The 22,664-nt window shown below is 34.1% G+C and overlaps 2 protein-coding genes across 7 annotated transcripts in view; both read left to right on the forward strand.

The window, feature by feature from the left end:
- The window catches only part of LOC127853097 (scavenger receptor cysteine-rich type 1 protein M130-like), a 34,535-nt gene extending 25,564 nt beyond the window's left edge, over positions 1–8,971 (forward strand). For 4 of the 6 annotated variants that reach the window (XM_052387297.1, XM_052387300.1, XM_052387299.1 and 1 more), the window contains 4 exons: positions 2,792–3,049; positions 5,095–5,352; positions 7,602–7,859; positions 8,805–8,971. In XM_052387297.1, coding sequence (XP_052243257.1) covers positions 2,792–3,049; positions 5,095–5,352; positions 7,602–7,859; positions 8,805–8,836 — 806 coding nt within the window. In that variant the 3' untranslated portion in view covers positions 8,837–8,971. The remainder of the gene's footprint in view (positions 1–2,791; positions 3,050–5,094; positions 5,353–7,601; positions 7,860–8,804) is intronic. The other 2 variants (XM_052387301.1, XM_052387302.1) reach the window with 2 other exon arrangements.
- A 797-nt stretch (positions 8,972–9,768) lies between these two features.
- Positions 9,769–10,895, forward strand: LOC127852495 (T-cell immunoglobulin and mucin domain-containing protein 2-like). The gene is made up of 2 exons (XM_052386452.1): positions 9,769–9,812; positions 9,980–10,895. Exons 1-2 carry the CDS (start codon positions 9,769–9,771, stop codon positions 10,893–10,895), a joined length of 960 nt encoding a protein of 319 aa, XP_052242412.1.
- The last annotated feature ends 11,769 nt before the right edge of the window (positions 10,896–22,664 follow it).

The following is a 22,664-nucleotide window of genomic DNA, read 5'->3' on the forward strand; positions in this document are numbered from 1 at the left end:
TAGCTACCAACGCATGACATGTTCCTTTATAGAACAGGCCATCTTGAAGATGGTCCTTTGTCAGCCACCATATCAGTCAGAAGCCATTGACAGTGACTGGGAACTCATCGCCCCGTACCGCCATTACTTGTTCAAGCCCCGCCTGCAACCCTAGCTGCAATGCATACTGGTTCAACCCAAAAATTAAGCACAACTATTTCTATTACACCGGTCATTCGATACTTCGCTGGATCGTACACTTGTTATGTGTCCAATGCAGTTGAATTTCGGACTACACAGTTTGATGTCATCGTTCACTGAAAGTTATTTATTTGTTGAATGTGTTTTTAATATTGTTCAAAATATGAAATGGCATGTTTATCATATTGAATCTTATTATTCCAGGCATGTGGGCAAAATATGTATCGAAATATATATTTAAAAAAAACTACACTAATGCAATGTGGTCTTAAGTTTCAACAGTCAAAGCATTATCTGTACATAATGCTATGTATGCTTATGATTCTTCTGTATGGACAATATCATGTATTTTGTTATCTTTACGTCTTCCCATATTTGCATATTATCATAAACGATAAAACATGATTGAATTTAAAAAAATCAAAATGTAAAATTGATCGAAGTATGGTCACACATATATATATGTATATGTATGTGATAAGCACAGTTTAGATCATGAAACCACGGCATAGGAAAGTAGATATTTTTGTGTTTAACCGTTAAATTACTTAACAAATGTGCATTGCCAAAATTTGATAAATGTATTCTATTTTTATCTGAAAATTTATCCTATTTAATTTCTATTTAGATCTTCAAGTGGATAAAAATCATCTTATTGTAAACACCTTCTCACGAATTTAACAACACAATAAATGGATGAGTATAAATACAAACACAATTAACTAAAACAACTATTAGTACTTTACCAATCTAATGCTTCATGATCTTCGTCACAGCATTTTAATTGTGTCCCAATGCCTAGGCCGATACGGACATTTTGTTGCAGAAACATACATGTGTAATGAACCAATATGCAATAACACAAAAACATTTATTTGGGAATTTCCAACATTGTACATGTCTTATTTTGAAGATTTTTCCAATAAAATACAAACACTAATTTAATATTGCTGAAGTCAATTGTTTCTTCATCTGAAAGTGATTCGAATTTTCTATTACTAGACATGTTATCGGGTTTAGTTTACATCCATTAAATCTATGAGAGTTTTATGATATAGCCGTGTTCTTGGTTAGTTAGGTTGGCTGATTTCTATCACATCGCTTTAACGTTTTTGCGGGTTTGAAGGGCGCCATCACGACAGCTTGCCGGAAACCAAAGTGTACGCACCAATTCGTTCGTGTTGATGTGCTGGTTTTTTAAATCCGCCAAAACACCATAACGACAAATCAGAGGAACTTAGTGTGTACTTATTCATATCTTTCGTGTTGAACAAGCAGAAACGAAATGCGCCAATCATAACATTGTTCGGTCTTGCGTGTTGCCTGATTAAAGGAACACGCCAACATGGAATAGTAAGGAAGGGCATAATTGCCGAAAACGTCAAATCAGAGGCGCCAACACGCCATGATGAATGTGGACATTTATAAACACGGAAACTTCTTAAATCAAAAAAAAATGTGGACCTTTATAAACACAGTACATTCGTTTAAAGCTGCAAAAAAAAATATTATTCTCAAAAAATTGTGCATAGATTTATATTTTGATTTTCCTGAATTTAAAGCAATATACATATCCATTTTATCACATTGCACTACAATATGTGTATTTGTTTTATTTTATATGCCATAAATGTAGACTCAGTACAATTGCGATAATTTCTAATGCACGTATATGCAAGTCTTAGTATTGTATAAATGTGGGAAAAATGCAGGAAAATAATGTCCCTGTAAGTACCGTACACAACAAAGTAAACAAGAATCACACACAATTGTTTCATCTGGAGAAAATCATGCTTCTACAGACATTTCTGACATACTAGAAATTGTAAAGAAGCATACTGAAGTAAGGTTTAATTTATGTTAAGAATTTGGGACGAATGTGACAAGAATTAGGAATTATGTTGCAATTATGTCACTTTATCGATTTAAAACGACGGCAGGCTTCTTTAATCGTATCAGTTACTAGAAAGAATATGTATGAAGTATCGCAAATAGGAAATAGGAAATGTGTTAATATTGTATAGATACATTTCACCTTCAAAATGATTTTAATCGAACAAATATTAACATCTGTACTTAGTTATTATAACATTGTTCGGTCTTGCGTGTTGCCTGATTAAAGGAACACGCCAACATGAAATAGTAAGGAACGGCATAATTGTCGAAAACGTCAAATCAGAGGCGCCAATACGCCAAACTGATGATGAATGTGGACATCTTAAAACTCAGTACCTTCTTAAATAAAAAAAATTCCGTTACACAATGCAGGCATAATTGTTCTGCAACGTGTATTGTTTGTAAATGTCGTTTTGCGTTTAGTTTATATAATACAACATAAACAGTATTACAGAAAAATTTCATCAGAAAAAAAACTTCTTTTCATGTGATCATTTTGATAAAATTTATATTGTTAAAACCTCAACTTTAAGTTCGACAATGTACAACACAAACGCGTTTTCAGTATTTCCTTGTTACCTTTTATTCTGCCTATTAAGTGCACATATAATGTACCATAAATGTGTACAGTGTTTCAATTCATAAAACGGAGTGCTTAAACGTTAATTGTGCTTACATATCGATTTAACGTTTTTAAGTCAATGCTTTCTTTAAGATGGACCATCGTCAGCCACCGTATCAGTCAGTAGTCCGTTGACTGTGACTGAGAATACATCGTTCCCTACCGCAATCACGTGTTCAAGCCCCGCCTGCAACCCTCTCTGCAACGCCAATTGGTTCAACGGCTCGACCAAAATACTTAACACAACACTGTTTAGTACACCGATTAGTCGATACTTCGCGGGATCGTACATTTGTAATGTTTCCAATGCAGTTGGAATTTGGACTACACAGCTTGATGTCATCGTTAACTGTAAGCTATTTATTTGTTAAATGTCTCTTTGATATTTTTCAAAAGATTCAAAGAAATGTTTATTGATGTTTATAATGTTGTCGCCGTTTTGATGTTACTACTCAATTGTACGAATTATTGTAATTTTATTTAATGAACGCAGTTGAGCCTATAATGACAAGCAATATAATGCGAGAGCTCTTGATTCAGTTACTAAATGATCATATACCAGTAAAAATACTATAAAATTTGCTTACGTGTATAGATCGACTTTTCAATTAATGTGGGTATGATATGTATCGAAATGTATATCAAAATGTGGTATTCAGTTTCAACATTCAAAGCTCAATCTTTACAAAATGATATTTATGCTATTTATTCTTTATAATGCAATAATTTCATGTTTTTATCTCCTATTGACATATTTCTTCTTGACATCTACGCATATATATATATATATATATATATATATATATATATATATATATATATATATATATATATATATATATATGCCATAGTATTTTAGAAAGTCCTTAAAAAATAGGTGCAGTATAAAATGGTTCACTTCATCTAGACAAAAAACTAAAATTTGATGCATGAGTTGATTCAGGAATAACAATGTACCTAAATTGGCAGTTAAAACAAGAAATGATGCCCACTGTATCTTCACATTTTTCCTTGATCCCTCAGCAAAAGCTCGTCTTTTTGATCCTTCCAAATCCTTACAAAGCTAAGACATCTGTTTGTCTGAAACAACATGCAACACTACCAAAGATTACAAATTGTGAAAAACTTTTCTTGTACCACATGATTATAAAACTAACGTCTTTTGTAACGTCTTCAATTTTTTATATGGCTATCATTTAAATGGCATCTAGACAAATGATCGGATAACCTGTAATCAAAACCAAAACGTTGTACCGCCTTAATTTAAAATTCATTTAAAGCTGCAAAAAAAAAATTATTCACAAAAAATTGTGCATAGATTTACATTTTGCTTTTCCTGATTTTAAAGCAATATACATAGCCATTTAATCACATTGCACTACAATATTTGTATTTGATTTATTTCATATGCCATAAATGTAGACTCAGTACAATGGCGAATATTTCTAATGCACGTATATGCAAGTCTTAGTCTTGTATAAATGTGGGGAAAATGCAGGAAAATAATGTCCCTGTAAGTACCGTCCACAACAAAGTAAACAAGTTTCACACAAAATTGTTTCATCTGGTGAAGACCATTCTTCTACAGACATTTCTGACATACTAGTAATGGTAAAGAAGCATACTGCAGTAAGATTTAATCTATGTTAAGACTTTGGGACGAATGTGACCAGAATTAGGAATTATGTTGCAATTATGTCACTTTATCGATTAAAAACGACGGTAGGCTTCTTTAACCGTGTCAGTTATTAGAAAGAATATTATGAAGTATCGCAAATAGGAAATAGGAAATGTGTTAATATTGTATAAATACATTTAACCTTCAGAATGATTTTAATCGAACAAATATTAACATCTGTACTTAGTTATTATAACATTGTTCGGTCTTGCGTGTTACCTGATTAAAGGAACACGCCAACATGAAATAGTAAGGAAGGGCACAATTGTCGAAAACGTCAAATCAGAGGCGCCAATACGCCAAACTGATGATGAATGTGGACATTTTTAAACTCAGTACCTTCTTAAATAAAAAAAAATCGGTTACACAATGCAGGCATAATTATTCTGCAACGTGTATTGTTTGTAAATGTCGTTTTGCGTTAAGTTTATATAATACAACATAAACAGTATTACAGAAAAATTTCATCAGAAAGAAAACTTCTTTTCATGTGATCATTTTGATAAAATTTATATTGTTAAAACCTCAACTTTAAGTTCGACAATGTACAACACAAACGCGTTTTCAGTATTTCTTTGTTACCTTTTATTCTGCCTATTAAGTGCACATATCATGTACCATAAATGTGTACAGTGTTTCAATTCATAAAACGGAGTGCTTAAACGTTAATTGTGCTTACATATCGATTTAACGTTTTTAAGTCAATGCTTTCTTTAAGATGGACCATCGTCAGCCACCGTATCAGTCAGTAGTCCGTTGACTGTGACTGAGAACACATCGCCCCCTACCGCAATCACGTGTTCAAGCCCCGCCTGCAGCCCTCTCTGCAACGCCAACTGGTTCAACGGCTCGACCAAAATACTTAACACAACACTGTTTAGTACACCGATTAGTCGATACTTCGCGGGATCGTACATTTGTAATGTTTCCAATGCAGTTGGGTTTTGGACTACACAGCTTGATGTCATCGTCAACTGTAAGCTATTTACTTGTTGAATGTCTCTTTGATATTTTTCAAAAGATTCAAAGAAATGTTTATTGATGTATTTAATGTAGTCGTCGTTTTGATGTTACTACTCACTTGTACGAATTATTGTAATTTTATTTAATGAACGCAGTTGAGCCTATAATGACAAGCAATATAATGCGAGAGCTCTTGATACAGTTACTAAATGATTATATACCAGTAAAAATACTTTAAAATTTGCAGACGTGTATAGATTGACTTTTCAATTAATGTGGGTACGATATGTATCGAAATGTATATCAAAATGTGGTATTCAGTTTCAACATTTAAAGCTCAATCTTTACATAATGATATTTATGCTATTTATTCTTTATAATGCAATGAAATCATGTTTTTATTCCCCATTGACATATTTCTTCTTGACATCTATGCTTATATATATATATATATATATATATATATATATATATATATATATATATATATATATATATATATATATATATATATATATATATATATATATGCCATAGTATTCTAGAAAGTCCTTACAAAATTAGGTGCAATATAAAATGGTTTACTTCATCTAAACAAAAAACTAAAATTTGATGCATGAGTTGATTCAGGAATAACAATTTACCTAAATTGGCAGTAAAAACAAGAAATGATGCCCACTGTATCTTCACATTTTTACTTGATCCCTCAGCAAAAGCTCGTCTATTTGATATTCCCAAATCCTTACAAAGCCAAGACATCTGTTTGTCTGAAACAACATGCAACACTACCAAAGATTACAAATTGTGAAATACTTTTCTTGTACCACAGAATTATAAAACTAACGTCTTTTGTAACATCTCCATTTTTTTGTTATATGGCTATCATTTAAATGGCATCTAGACAAAGGATCGGATAACCTGTAATCAAAACCAAAACGTTGTACCACCTTAATTTAACCTTCATTTAACACTGCAAAAAAAATATTCTCAAAAAATTGTGCATAGATTTACATTGTGCTTTTCCTGAATTTAAAGCAATATACATAGCCATTTTATCACATTGCACTACAATATTTGTATTTGTTTTATTTCATATGCCATAAATGTAGACTCAGTACAATGGCGAATATTTCTAATGCACGAATATGCAAGTCTTAGTCTTGTATTAATGTGGGAAAAATGCAGGAAAATAATGTCCCTGTAAGTACCGTACACAACAACGTTAACAAGAATCACACAAAATTGTTTCATGTGGACAAGACCATTCTTCTACAGTCATTTCTGACATACTAGTGTATAATGGTAAAGAAGCATACTGAAGTAAGGTTTAATTTATGTAAAGAGTTTGGGACGAATGTGACAAGAATTAGGAATTTTTTGCAATTATGTCACTTAATCGATTAAAAACGACGGTAGGCATCTTTAATCGTGTCAGTTATTAGAAACAATATGTGTGAAGTATCGCAAATAGGAAAAAGGAAATGTGTTAATATTGTATAAATACATTTCACCTTCAGAATGATTTTAATCGAACAAATAGTAACATCTGTACTTAGTTGACCTGGTCATTTTACCAAATGGCAAGCTATGGAAAATGTTATATATATTTCAAAGTACATTAATCCATACATCTTAAAATAAAGTGATAATACCAGAATGACAAATCAGAGGAACTTAGTGTGTACTTATTCATATTTTTCGTGTTGAACAAGCAGGAACGAAATGCGCCAATTATAACATTGTTCGGTCTTGCGTGTTGCCTGATTAAAGGAACAACCCAACATGAAATAGTAAGGAAGGGCATAATTGTCGAAAACGTCAAATCAGAGGCGCCAACACGTCAAACTGATGATGAATGTGGACATTTATAAACAAAGTAGCTTCTTAAATAAAAAAAAATAATCCGTTACACAATGCAGGCATAATTTTTCACCAATGTGTATTGTTTAAAAATGTCGTTTTGCGTTAAGTTTATATAATACAACATAAACAGTATTACAGACAAATTTCATCAGAAAGAAAACTTCTTTTCATGTGATCATTTTGATAAAATTTATATTGTTAAAACCTCAACTTAAAGTTCGACAACGTACAACAAAAACGCGTTTTCAGTATTTCATTGTTACCTTTTATTCTGCCTATTAAGTGCACATATCATGTACCATAAATGTGTACAGTGTTTCAATTCATAAAACGGAGTGATTAAATGTTAATTGTGCTTACATATCAATTTAACGTTTTTAAGTAAATGCTTTCTTTAAGATGGACCATCGTCAGCCCCCGTATCAGTCAGCAGTCCGTTGACTGTGACTGAGAACACATCGCCCCCTACCGCAATCACGTGTTCAAGCCCCGCCTGCAACCCTCTCTGCAACGCCAACTGGTTCAACGGCTCGACCAAAGTACTTAACACAACACTGTTTAGTACCCCGATTAGTCGATACTTCGCGGGATCGTACATTTGTAATGTTTCCAATGCAGTTGGCTTTCGGATTACACAGCTTGATGTCATCGTTAACTGTAAGCTTCTAACTTGTTAAATGTCTCTTTGATATTTTTCAAAAGATTCAAATAAATGTTTATTGATGTATTTAATGTAGTTGCCGTTTTGATGTTACTACTCACTTGTACGAATTATTGTAATTTTATTTCATGAACGCTTTTGAGCCTATAATGACCGGCAATATAATGCGAGAGCTTGTGATACAGTTACTAAATGATTATATACCAGTAAACATATTATAAAATTTGCTGACGTGTATAGATTGACTTTTCAATTAATGTGGGTACGATATGTATCGAAATGTATATCAAAATGTGGTATCCAGTTTTAACATTCAAAGCTAAATCTTTACATAATGCTATTTATGCTATTTATTCTTTATAATGCTATAATTTCATGATTTTATTTCCCATTGACATATTTCTTCTTGACATCCACGCTTATATATATATATATATATATATATATATATATATATATATATATATATATATATATATGCCAAAGTATTTTAGAAAGTCCTTAAAAAATTAGATGCAATATAAAATGGTTTACTTCATCTAAACAAACAACTAAAATTTGATGCATGAGTTGATTCAGGAATAATAATATACCTAAATTGGCAGTAAAAACAAGAAATGATTCCCACTGTATCTTCACATGTTTCCTTGATCCCTCAGCAAAAGCTCGTCTTTTTGATCCTTCCAAATCCTTACAAAGCTAAGACATCTGTTTGTCTGAAACAACATGCAACATTACCAAAGATTACAAATTGTGAAATACTTTTCTTGTACCACATGATTATAAAACCTATTTTCACATATCCATATATTAATTTATGTGGAGCCGCTTACGTTTGCGTCGTATCGATTACAACAATTGTATAGTTTTTGTTTCATCCAGTTTAAATTGTCTAAAATTTAACATTTATTTAATATGAAGATGTTGGTTTTCTCTTTCAGGTCGACGTACAGAGGGCCAAGTTTTTGTATAGCGAAACGAAATCCTAATACGATAATTATACATACATTTTTGGAGTATAACGTCTGTAGCCTTTTAAAACTCGTTTGATGTCGATTATTCTTTACGATTAAATATTATGTTTTTAAATAAAAGACGAAGACGAAGACTTATTGTTTATTTCGATTTAATAGTTTCACCATAAGCATAATACACCGAGGCATACACAAGAACTACATCAAGACATTAAAAAGCATATGTTCAACAAACAAGAGCTGTCTCCATAGGAAGACATATGCCCTCGAAAAACGCTTTTTCGAAACCTAAACGCAGATTTGGAAACCTAAACGCGGACCCTAAAAAAACATATATGAATATTACGTATATTCATAATACAAACAACAAGATCTTAACAAAGACACACACACAATCCACATAACAAAATTATAAATGAAATAATGTTGCATATACAAAATTATAAATGAAATAATGTTGCATACATGTACCATGTTGAGTAACTGCAACATACAGACTTTGTTGTGAACAATGTAACTTGCACATTTTACAGATCACAGTAACAGTATGAATAAATATGCATATGTTCATTGGCTAACATTTTATTACAAGTTAAAATAAAAAAATTCTCACAAAAATACTTTCTGAAAGGTACTTGTATTAGACAAAGTGTCACCTGACTTTTGGCAGTTTTTTTAGATGGATCTTTATCCAAACATCCAACACATAAATGTATCAAACTTGTGGGCAATTCTTACAGTATTTTTTTTATAATTTCTTCTTTTTCTTATTCCACTATTTATTGCGGCCGCAACATAACCAGAAATGCCTGATATACCTGGAAATGCATAGCCAACAGCCTTCAGAATTAATTGTTTCCTTCTTCGCGAAAGCATTTTGTGACCACCTTTCCCATTGAATGTTCCTGACACCAGGTTTTCTTCAGGAAAAATGTGTCTGGCCAAGCTCCAGGAGAATTTAGAAATACTGCCTTGGTGCTCCAAGAACAACTCATCAATTATATCTTTATGTATAAGAATATCTGCGTGTGGAGGAACTGCACTCATATCCTCAGCGCAACGGATTATCATCAAAGGACGATTGCTGAATGATCTATTTATGCTAAGAGGTGTCCTATCAAAGTTACTGCTACTGTAATTAGGAACACCAATATCTCCACTGACACAAGAACCCTGACTGCCACCAGAAGTAGACCTAACACCTCCAACAATTTCCATGTCTACCCCACCATCAACAAAGCCAGACCTACCTCCACCAACTATTCCTGCTGCCCTAGCACTATCAACAACACCAAATTGACCACTGACAATTCCTACAGACCTACCATCATCAGCAGACCTACCACCACCAACTATTCCTGCTGCCCTACCACTATCAACAACACCAAATTGACCACTGACAATTCCTACAGACCTACCATCATCAGCAGACCTACCACCACCAACTATTCCTGCTGCCCTACCACTATCAACAACACCAAATTGACCACTGACAATACCTACAGACCTACCATCATCAGCAGACCTACCACCACCAACTATTCCGGTTGCCATACCACTATCAACAACACCAGACTGAAAACCACCAACTATTCCTGCTGCCCTACCACTATCAACACCATACAGACCACCACCAACTATTCCTGCTGCCCTACCACTATCAACAACACCAAATTGACCACTGACAATTCCTACAGACCTACCATCATCAGCAGACCTACCACCACCAACTATTCCTGCTGCCCTACTACTATCAACAACACCAAATTGACCACTGACAATTCCTACAGACCTACCATCATCAGCAGACCTACCACCACCAACTATTCCGGTTGCCCTACCACTATCAACAACACCAGACTGAAAACCACCAACTATTCCTGCTGCCCTACCACTATCAATACCATACAGACCACCACCAACTATTCCTGCTGCCCTACCACTATCCACATTACTAGACAGACCCCACCAACTATTCCTGCTGCCCTACCACTATCAATACTAGACTGGCCACTACCAACTATTCCTGCTGCCATACCACTATCAACACTAGACTGACCACCACCAACTATTCCTGCTGCCCTACCACTATCAATACTAGACTGACCACTACCAACTATTCCTGCTGCCCATCCCCTATCCACAACACTAGACTGACCACCACCAACTATTCCTGCTGCCCTACCATTATTAATAATAGACTGACCACTACCAACTATTCCTGCTGCCCATCCCCTATCCACAACACTAGACTGACCACCACCAACTATTCCTGCTGCCCTACCACTATTAATAATAGACTGACCACCACAAACTATTCCTGCTGCCCTACCAATATCCACATTACTAGACTGACCACCACCAACTATTCCTGCTGCCCTACCACTATCAACACTAGACTGACCACCACCAACTATTCCTGCTGCCCTACCACTATAAAAACTAGACTGACCACCACGAACTATCCCTGCTGCCCTACCACTATCCACACTACTAGACTGACCACCACCGACTATTCCTGCTGCCTTACCACTATCAACACTAGACTGACCACGAACTACAACTACTCCTGCTGCCCTACCATTATCAACACTAGACTGACCACTACCAACTATTCCTGCTGCCCTACCACTTTCAAGACTAGACTGACCACCACCAACTGTTCCTGCTTCCCTACCACTATCAACACTAGACTGACCACCAACAACTATTCCTGCTGCCCATCCCCTATCCACAACTCTAGACTGACCACTACCAACTATTCCTGCTGCCCTACCACTATCAATACTAGACTGACCACCACCAACTATTCCTGCTGCCCTACCACTATCAAGACTAGAGCTGTAACGATTCACACATCATTCGATTCGATTCGATTTTGATACCAAATGGTCTGATTCGATTATTTTCGATTCGATTCAAATTAAACTATTTGCTGCTTATTTTGCAAACTATTTCATGTTTGGTTTGTCCAGGGCATGAGTTAATATGTTTGGTATTTGTTATTAACTTATTATGTTGCACATTTCAAGTGTTTAATTTTTGAAATACGATAAAAAACGCAACATTGTTCAATAAGTAACAAATTTATTGAACAAAACTTCATGTTGAGCTATTCTTAAATAACATAAAATGCACAATGTATCAAATGTGTTTAATAGAAAAAACAACAACATGTAAGTATATAAACAACTTCAAGTTGACTTCTTCACATAATGCACACAATTTAGTAAACAAAGCATATGTATTGGGGAAAAAATGAGATCAAAACATCACATGGGCATAATTTAGTAACAGTGTCTGTCTGTTATCAAAATGTAGTTGATACAAATCACATCTGAAATATCAACCGAGTGTTTTCTCTTTAAATGTTGCCTCAAATTTGTAGTGCTTCCAGATTTAGGGTAACTTACTTAAACAAAACACGTTTTGCAAGTTGCCTTTGCATCAGAACCTTCGCAAAATCCAAAATGTTCCCATACTTTTGATTTTAATTTTGACGGTTCGTCTTTCAGCGTGGTTGAAGAAGCCATTTTACCGGCTGATTTAATGCTCAGTATGTTATTCATTGGATGCCATATTCGCTATTGACCAATCACAAGACGTATTACAAATGGCAAGAAAGTTTAGACGACGGATTTGGAAAGTAAAGTTTAAAATGCGGATCAATAAGAATTGCAGTGAATCGAATCGAAGGTGTCCGTATTGGTATCGAAATCGAATTGGCTGCGCTGAACCGGTTTTTCGATGCATCAAACCGAATCGTTACAGCTCTAATCAAAACTAGACTGACCACCACCAACTATTCCTGCTGCCCTACCACTATCAACACTAGACTCACCACTACCAACAATTCCTGCTGCCCATCCCCTATCCACAACACTAGACTGACCACCACCAACTATTCCTGCTGCCCTACCACTATCCACATTACTAGACTGACCACCGCCAACTATTCCTGCTGCCCTACCACTATTAAAACTAGACTGACCACCACCAACTATTCCTGCTGCCATACCACTATCAACACTAGACGGTCCACCACCAATTATTCCTGCTGCCCTACCACTATCAACACCATACAGACCACTACCAACTATTCCTGCAGCCCTTCCACTTTCAACGACACGTGGCCGACCTATACAAACTATTTCTATATCCTGATCACTACCACCAACTAGTCCTACATCCTGCTCACGAGAGCACTGACCGTGCTTCCCAACTGAAGCACTTGAAAATCTATCCGCAGCAACAAAACCAACATCCAAACTACCTTCCAATGAAACACTCGAATCCAAACTACTACAATCTAATTTAAACGTATCATTCGATGCTTGAACATTGTCCTGACTGTCGTACACGTGAACACAGACGTCCTTCCCAACTCATTTTGGTTAAGAACTTTACTAACAGATTTACTTAAACTTAAAATCAATTGTTCCAGCTTGTCAATCTTCTTTGAAAAGCAAGTTTCGTGTTTACTGTATTCACACAAACAAAGTTTGCTATTTGTTCACATGTAACAAATGTCATTGATGGTTCCTTCATAGTGATTTTGTGCTCCTTGTCGTTTTGAAGAATGTCCTGCAGCACATCCCGCTGGTCACTGTTGAGGTGTTCAACATAGTTCGGAACTTGCATTGGCACTGCTCCAGAGCCATCGTGCAGGCTTGACTGGAGCAAAACATTCAAGTGTCTCCCATTGGATCCCTGGAACCAAAAACAAAATGTGTCATGTATTTTTATGTTGTGGTTAAGACACACTAAACAAGCAGCTTAATTGGTATATACCGCCAAATGAATAAATTGTTTAGTTTTAATTAAAGAGTACAACTCTGAACTGATCCAGTCATTTTTACGAAACTTTTGTAAGAACAACCAAAATTTGATAATAAACATCTAAAAGGAGAACAACCAAAATTTGATAATAAACATCTAAAAAGAATAAGTCACTTTAAAGGGCCCCTAGGGGGGAAAGTCTGAAGTAAAGAATATACAATGAATGAATTATGGTTTATACTGAATATATTTCATGGGATATTTATTTATGTGTTTTGAAATAAAATTCATAATATAAATTCATTTTTGATTGTTTGGCCCTTTACTTATTTCCATTTTGACATCATCATTATTGAATGATCAATGTCACTGTAATCAAGTCAACTTATCTGTAACAAGCAAACTCATTTGGTTAAGGCGCTATCTCTTATTAGCTAACAGTCAGGAGTTTGATCCCTACTTCGTTCAAAATGTTTTTTCAAACATTTTGTTATCACTTTATCAAATTTCCCTTTTGCCTTTCGATAGTTACTGAGAAACAGCTCTGGGTATACAAAATTCCAGAAAATCACAATCAACTAAGGGGCATATCTTTATTTACCAAGCTGTTTGAGCACAACTGCGGCATAATATTACAGGTTTCCTGAGCTGCCATGCAACAACTATTGAGAAAATATTTTTTTAATTAATTCAGGGAACATAACTCTCGAGATATTGATGCTGCCCAAACAGAATTTGGTCGTGCACAACAGCAGTATTATGATACATTTTAATTTCAATACACTAGTCACTAATTTACCATGCAATAGTTATTGAGCAACTGCTTCAGGTGAAAAAACTATTAAGGGGGCATATCTCCGCAGATACCAAGGCTATCCAATTAAAATTTAAGTATGCAACACCACAGCGTAACAGAACACATTTGTTTCAATATATTTCCACGCAAATGTAACAGAGAATCATCTCAAAGGAAACCACAATTTGGACATTCATTATTTTTTATCAATTAACTCTGTAGTTACCAGGTCAATTTGTGAACCGCCATGATGACATTCATTTTATTGTTTCATAAAATTCCATGAAATAGTTACTGAGAACAGCTTCAGAAACTTACGTGTGATGGACGGACAGATTAACAAGCAAATATGACCAATGTTCTGACCAATTTCATGAAGACCGAGCAAGAATTCTGCTTTCCCAAGTGTTAACACACACTATCATTTGAAGACAAGGGACATGGTGATATGAAAACTGACATAGGGTTATAATGACTGCATTTTAATCATCTGAATTTACTTACCACTATTGTAAATGTTGCTTTTGGTGTGGATGCTGCTTTCGGTGCAGATGGAGTTTTAGGTGTAGAAGCTGCCTTTGGAGCTGATGTTCCGTTTTTCGTTTGTCCCTTTGTGCAGTCTATTAAAACACATGACAAATGATCAATTTCACTCCATATTTTATATTGGTGTATGTCGTTACAATGCTTGTTATTAAACCACTCGGGCTATGCCCTTGTGGTTTAATTACTATGCATCGGAACTCCAAACTGTTGGTTATTACTGCAATGTTGATTATTTCTTATTTAATTTGAATGTCAATAAATTTCATACAACAGACTTACAAAGTACTCAGTTTCAATCAATTAAGGGTACATGACTCTAGACCTTAACCCGACAAAATGTTGTACTACCACAAAATGATCCTCAATTTTTTTCCATTAACTTGCATGTGAAAGTAACTGACAAACAGCTCCGAACATAAAACAATCCTCAATGTCAATCAACTAAGAAGGCATTACAGAATTCAATATGAAACAGGCGGATGGATGGATGAAATGACATAACAACAAGACAACACCAAGGGTGAATCTTAATCATTTATCCATTCCAAGTTTCAAGTCTGTATTACTTGTAGATTTCAAGTAATGCTCATCAAAACTATATAAAAATAACTAAGGACAATAACTAAAAATATGTAAAGATTCTTTTGCACTGCACTTTTCCTATATCATATACCTGACCACAGACAGGCGGACAGCGGTGAATCGTAATGCCATTCACCATTCTTATATTGACAGGGCATAAAAAACAGTCACAAACTGATTCAAAACAGGTACATACATTTCTTTTCTTGACATGCTGATTTACAGAAGAGGTATTTTCCGTTTAACAGACTGTTCAACTGAATCCCCAGCCATATGATCTACCAAAACAATTGGTTGTAGATTCTACAAAAAATGAACAAAAAACATTTTGTCGGCTATTTATGTCGTTGGCCTTGCAGTGTTGGAGGAGAAGTTCACTTTACAAACACATTGATCAAAAGACTGTCGTTTATTGTTTCCAAACAGGATACTTATTATCCAAATCTTTGAACACATTTAAAACTGCTTTAGGTGAAGAATTGCCAGCAATAAAGGACACAACATAAGAAATAAGATGATGATACTAGTCATAACAGCTCACTCAGAGCACATTGAAACAAGGTGATTAAAACAACAACTTGAGGAGCAATCACAATTATCCTCAAGGTAGCTACTTTGTTTACTGCCATTCATCTGTAAGAATTGGCCTTACATACACTGCTCGACACATAATTTATAAAGTTACCTGCTGTTCAAGATATCCATTGGTTGCACCGTTTTCTCGCTTTCGATCAATGAGCTGGTTCCTTGCTGATAAAGACCAAGTACGCTCCCAAGCATCCATTGCATCTTTTGTCTCTAATAACAAAATAAAATTAATGCCCCACTATTTAATCATTGATATATATTACTAAAAGCATTATGTGAGGTTAGAACAGAATTTTAATTTATGAAATAATCTGTAAACTGTGGCACTTAACATTCTTTTGCTTTTAATTAGTTATCAGGTGAATCACAAACATTTATGATCTGCCATCATTCACCTAATGTATGCTCTCACAAAATCATCCTGCTTCATAAAATTGAAAAAAAAATGTGTACAAAAAAGTATCAGCTGCTCATAGAAATCAAATTATCCTATTGAACCTATGTATGGTTCTTGTGGGTTTAAAAATTAATATATTACCACTACATGCATTGTTTATTGGATATACATAATCACATTATCATTTAAATCTGACCTTAAATTATGATCTTAATAAGCTAAGTGTGACCTTGACCTTTGAGATAGGTACCTTGGTCTAATCTGTGAATAATTGTGAAATCATTGTATCAATATTGCCTTCATAAAATGTGTTGATGCAAAATTATAGTTTTCACACGTACCGGCCAGATTAAGGATTTTACATAGGTGATTCCCATTTGCTTTTAGCTCAAACTGTTGGCCAATGACTGCATTCTCTGGCAGTTGACGTCTATGGACAACAGCCGTAGTACCATCACAGTCAAACAAAAGCAACGCGTACATGTATGACATCCTGAAATGAAGAGTTCAAGACGCCACAATATTTTACTGCCAACTTTTACTAAGTTTAGATTAATTTTCAGTTAGGATCATTAAATGAATTATTTATGCCTTGTGGCTTCAGAGAAGGTTTTTGAAGTTTGAACTATATAAATACATTTTTGTATAAAAACATTGGCAGAATCTATGCAGAAGTCCACTTGTTGATGTTGTATGCAAAATATTAATGCTCTAGGCCTTGTGGTTAAAGAAATTTAAAGAAGATTTGCAGTAGATTCATGCTGAACACGCAATTTAACATGGTTACAAAGACGCGGTTGTGTTGCCGATGTTCTGTGGAATTATGCTCAAATCAGCCAACGGAATAAATGAAGCGTATTTATTCTGATCTAGCAGCGGGAAATTTTATTTGAATGTTATTGGTTATGATCAAAGGTCACCTAAGGTCAAAAGTGACTTTAAACAGCTACGCCGAAAAAGAAAATGATGGTTGAAAATAACACCTTCATTAGAGAACAGACTATTCACCTAACAAAAATTGTATCCAGTTGCAACTGGTGCAATATATGGATAAAAAGATATGTATAAAAGAAAAAAAAAACATGAGCCCTCTGAAAAAACAACAACACCCTAAAATTCTATCCACTTTGCAAATACTATCAAATGACTCCCTTTCTACAGTTTTATATTTACTTTTTTATGATTTGACTTGGCAAACTGGGAATCGGCTATGTGAAATTCAGCAATCTGGTATCCATCCATTTGAATAAGGCTATTCCAATTTTTACTTCAAAATAGTATAAGCCAGTTGAAATCCAGCATGTATTTACTAAACAAAATGGTAAATATAAAGTGAACATTCATTTGTATACGCCCTCTATATAGCTTGATAGTTTTAAGCTGTGTGAATGTGTATATGAATTACATTATCATCACTTCAGAGCTTTCAATATTCGACCATTTAAATAATCTATCACAGAATGTAATTACAGTTATCAGTTACTGTTTAAAATATATCTTAGAATTAACACAGTTGTATTTTACACCATTTTTTTTTAGATTCACGAAAACAACCTTTGTGATAATACAGAACACTTTCACCCATGAATTATTTGCGGATGATATATTTCTGCATTTGGGCAGGACAAAGCAAAATTTAAAAACCAGTAATTGTTAAAAGATACATTAACAAAGGTTGGTTAAATATGGTAGATATTATGTTCTTTTGAAAATTATATGAACATTTTTCATATCTTTCATATCTGGGGATCTTGCCCCATTGGAAATGTTGGGGAATCTCATTTTGACTTGCCCAATCGGGACATATTGATTGAAAAATTGTCCGATCAGGCAAGAAAACAACCATTTTTCATATACCTTGGCCAATCTTGTCTGGGCATCAACTCATCCAAGGAACAACTTAAATAACTGGATGCAACCTTTATCAATTAACAATTATCTTGACCGTAGCGATTTTTTAAAATGTCGTTGTTCGTCAGATATTCAAGCCCAAAGTTGAGCAATTTTTAGCATTTTTCAACACTTTTCCGCACTTGCCTATTTTGAACACAAACTTGCCAGAAGGAGCAAAATGGAACAAATGAATTCAATGATCAATCTTAAAATAATTATCTACTACACCTACTATAAGTTGAACGATTTAAATACTAATTAACATTTTGTGCACTTGTCTGTTTGGTAATCACATATAATTAAGATAATTTCAATATACAGTATTTATTAACATTGCTTTCAGCATCCACTCCAGTTACGCATATTTCAAATGTTGGACTCAACTTTAAACAAAGAGCTTGTTATAAAATAGTTTTTTATGAATGTCATTTTGCATTATACTGTCTGTGTAATGCTGCATAAAATACTTTTCTTTATCAGCACCATTTCACTAAGCTTCATGCACATTTTAAGGTAGGCTTTCCGTGCTTTAAAAAAATATACTGATTTTTTCAAAACCATAATTAATCCAGATTTCCAAATATGGGCATGCAGTTGGCGTGTGCAGGTGTTTAACTTTTAAACATATAACAAGTAATCTTTTACAGATTAAACCTTTTTATCTGTGGAAGAGCACCATGAAAGTGGTGCTAGCCAAGTAGAAATTTGGTTTGTTAAAAAACAAAGTGTAATTAAATTCAAAATAGTGTCATTTAAGTAATATTCTTAACTTATACTCACTATATACAGAAAAAAACAACAAGAAATAGACAGATTTATTGTTTACTATTTGAAATATAAATAAAACTGCAACAATTCATATTTGTAGCAGTAAATCACCCAATCACCTAATTTATGTTTTTTGGAATGTGAATAAAACTTGCAACATATTTAACATTAAACATAGCTTATATGCTATACTAAATCAAATTACGTTAGAAAAAAAACCCGCATGTTTGCGTAGTCATCAGGATTCGAACCTGCGTGCGAAAAAAAGCTCTTCAATCTTTGAAAAAATCACGGGAAATCATTATGGGTGCCGCTACCTTAAGTTTAGAAGAATAATATTTTTTTCTGTGCAGACAAAAAAAAAATACTGCTTAGTTAAAATAACCATTTTACAGATTATTGACACAATGTGCTTTGTTAGCTTATTTAATAAATGAACAACTGCATATGGATGAAATTACTGACCAAAATTATACACATTGAAGTCAAAATCTTAAAATACTGTGTCATATTCGGATGACCCATTCCTTCAGACTACACTCACTTGAAAAGATATTCCTGCCTTGACACAACCATGATCTCAGAAGTGTGAATGAAGAACTATATATACATTTCATCCTAAGTATTTTTCTGTGGAATGCCCACAACCCATCAACATTATAATATACTAATATAAATTATGTTTCGGATCATTTGGTTCATTCAAAAATGATAATATTCTCATAATTTATGTAATATTGATGCTAAGCACAATATGTTTAAATAAGAATTCATTTAAAAATTTAAGTTATTTTTTTGTGTGTGTTAATTTAAAAAAAAAGAACAAACAAAAGCTGAGAAGCTAGGGGCTAATCCTAAATTTGAACACTGAATTTTCCAAATTCCATTTGTGTCATGCTAAATATATGTATGTAATAAATGGAAAGACATTGTAGTAAAATTTTCAGACATCACATATTTCCAATAAAAGGGGCATACCGTATTTCAAAGTCCAAATTGTATTAACATAAAACCATGTTAGAATAATTTAAACAAGAGCACCGCATAACGGTGCCACGCTCGGCTGCAAAAGCTTGTCAGAATTTTTTTTATAGGTGACAGTGACCTTGACCTTTGACCTAGTGACCCAACAAGAGATGTGTTTGTCAGTAACACAATGCCCCCTACTGCGCAGCATTGAAAATAATTTCAATTTATCATTTGGCAGGTATAGAAATCATCTCCCTTTAAAGGTTGTTACTTCCCTTGATTTTTGTCCAATCAAACCGGGGGAGGAGGAGGGTCTCACAGTCAATTATGACCATGTCAGACATCACTGACAATCAAGGCATGTGGTTTAAAAGAGATCATAGCCAGAGTTGATCATGTATCTATGGACTTAAGTCCACAGGTATGTAATGAACATCAAAGAAATGATTTAAAAAACCTTTGACAAATCAATCATTTGGGTTATACATAATCTCAATAATAAATCTGTACAGTAACTGTGAAAAGAACTTCAATTCTTGGTAATGACATTTATAATTATATAAATTACTTCCCTAGAAAATAATTGTCTGTAACTTATCTCTATTTTTAGTGGCAAATAATTAAAAGCCACTACCGTGACTGTAGATTCACCACTCAAAATGTGCAGCTCCATGAGATACACATGCATGCCAAATATATAAATTGGCTATGTTCAATATGGTATAATTATCTCCCTGTAAAGCTTATTACTTCCCTTTAATTTGTATTTTTTACCGTAGACCATAACGATGACTTTGACCTTGACCTTTTACCACAATGTGTTTGTCAGAAACACAATGCCGCCTACTGCGCCGCTTTGATTTATTTAACAAAAATATATACGTGGGCAGGTAAGATAACTATGTCCATTTAAAGCTTATAACTTCCCTTGTTTTTTCGACCCTAGACCTTGAAGGATGATGTTCACCTTGAAATTTTACCACTCAAAATGTGCAGCTCCATGAGATACACATGCATGCCATATATCAAGTTGCTATCTTCAATATTTAAAAAGTTATGGCCAATGTTAAGGTTTTAGCACGACGCCTACGGCGGACGGCAAGCTGGCTATGACAATAGCTTGGGTTTTCTCCGAAAACAGCCTCGCGAAAAACTGTTCTGCATACAAATAATACAAATAAGCCCAAGCCTTTAATGAGTAGGTAATTACATAAACATAAGGAAAAGTTTGGCATTTTATTAGTTGCAAACCTCAATATCATAGAAAAGCAATTTCTCAAATGTTACGTGCAATTTCAAAAACTTTGATAATATTCCAAACTATATTAGTTTTTAGGTTGTTTTATTAATACATTTTATCTTTTATAATACAGCGTAAAAGTAATTGCTAAAGTATTGATTCGTTTAAAATAGCATATACTGAGAAATAACAATACTGTATAAATCATGAAGACACTCATGTAACGCATTACTCCATTCATAGAATAAAGAGTTTCACATTCCTATATTTAGCAAGTTTAATGACTCAATAATTTATATGCGAGTCAAAGAGGATGCACTGCATGGCACTGTAGGGAAGCGATATACATTGCCTTTATAGCATTCTGTAAAACGTAGATGTTTGTTGAATCTGTCACCACTAGGGGAAAGGTGACAGTCCTTCCGATGGAGAATGGTTATTTTTTCATACAAACTAATTTGCTAGACATGATAAAATACAATGTGTTTTTCCAATTTGTCTTTTTTTAAAATAAAGCTTACCTTAACAATTATTATATTAAGAAATTAACTAAATGGAAAATAATAATATCTTTTGAGCAGGTGAATAGGGCTAAATTTTAGACCCAAATAAGCCTTAAACATCACTGTGTAATAATGTCTTATTTCATTCTAGAATTAGGAGAATACCACAGTGACTGCAAATTATAATCAATATATACAAAACCTTAAAGTATGATGATACTGTAAAGGAACACTGTCATTCTCATTGTCAAGATGTGTTTAAGTTAGGCATTATTGTGAAGGAACACTAACCTGCAATAAACTCCTTTTATCCAATTGAATATCACGAATGCCGTACAAAAACCCTCCCGGATGAAAACCCTCCCGTCAGATTTATAGGGGCCGGACAAAAGCCCCCCCAACAAAAAAACGTGGTCGAACAAAAACCCTCCCTTGAAAAAACGGGGTCGGACGAAAACCCTCCCATGAAAAAACGGGACCGGACAAAAACCCTATCGTGAAATATAAGCCACGAATTCAAGTACCAACGATTATTTATAAATTTTGAATCCGAAATCGGTCATTTCCGAATGTCATTTCCGACATTTGTCTTTTGTTGTCGGTTATCCGAGATATTTATTTTTTGTAATTGCAAATACATTTGTCGGTGTATAATTGCTTTTAATTGATTCTGTGATTAAACTAATTTAAAACTAAAAGAAGTTGCAAATTCACAGTTTGCTACTTTGAGTAAATTTTGCGGATTAATGAATGCAACACTGTGTGA

The sequence above is a fragment of the Dreissena polymorpha genome, chromosome 12 (assembly GCF_020536995.1).
Source record: "Dreissena polymorpha isolate Duluth1 chromosome 12, UMN_Dpol_1.0, whole genome shotgun sequence".
NCBI classification, from domain to species: domain Eukaryota; kingdom Metazoa; phylum Mollusca; class Bivalvia; order Myida; family Dreissenidae; genus Dreissena; species Dreissena polymorpha.

Coding starts and splice junctions, on each gene's coding strand:
- LOC127852495 (XM_052386452.1), top strand. CDS start 9,769: ATGTGTCTGGCCAAGCTCCAGGAGAATTTAGAAATACTGCCTTG. Junction 9,813..9,979: donor AATTTAGAAATACTGCCTTG/GTGCTCCAAGAA, acceptor TACTGTAATTAG/GAACACCAATATCTCCACTG.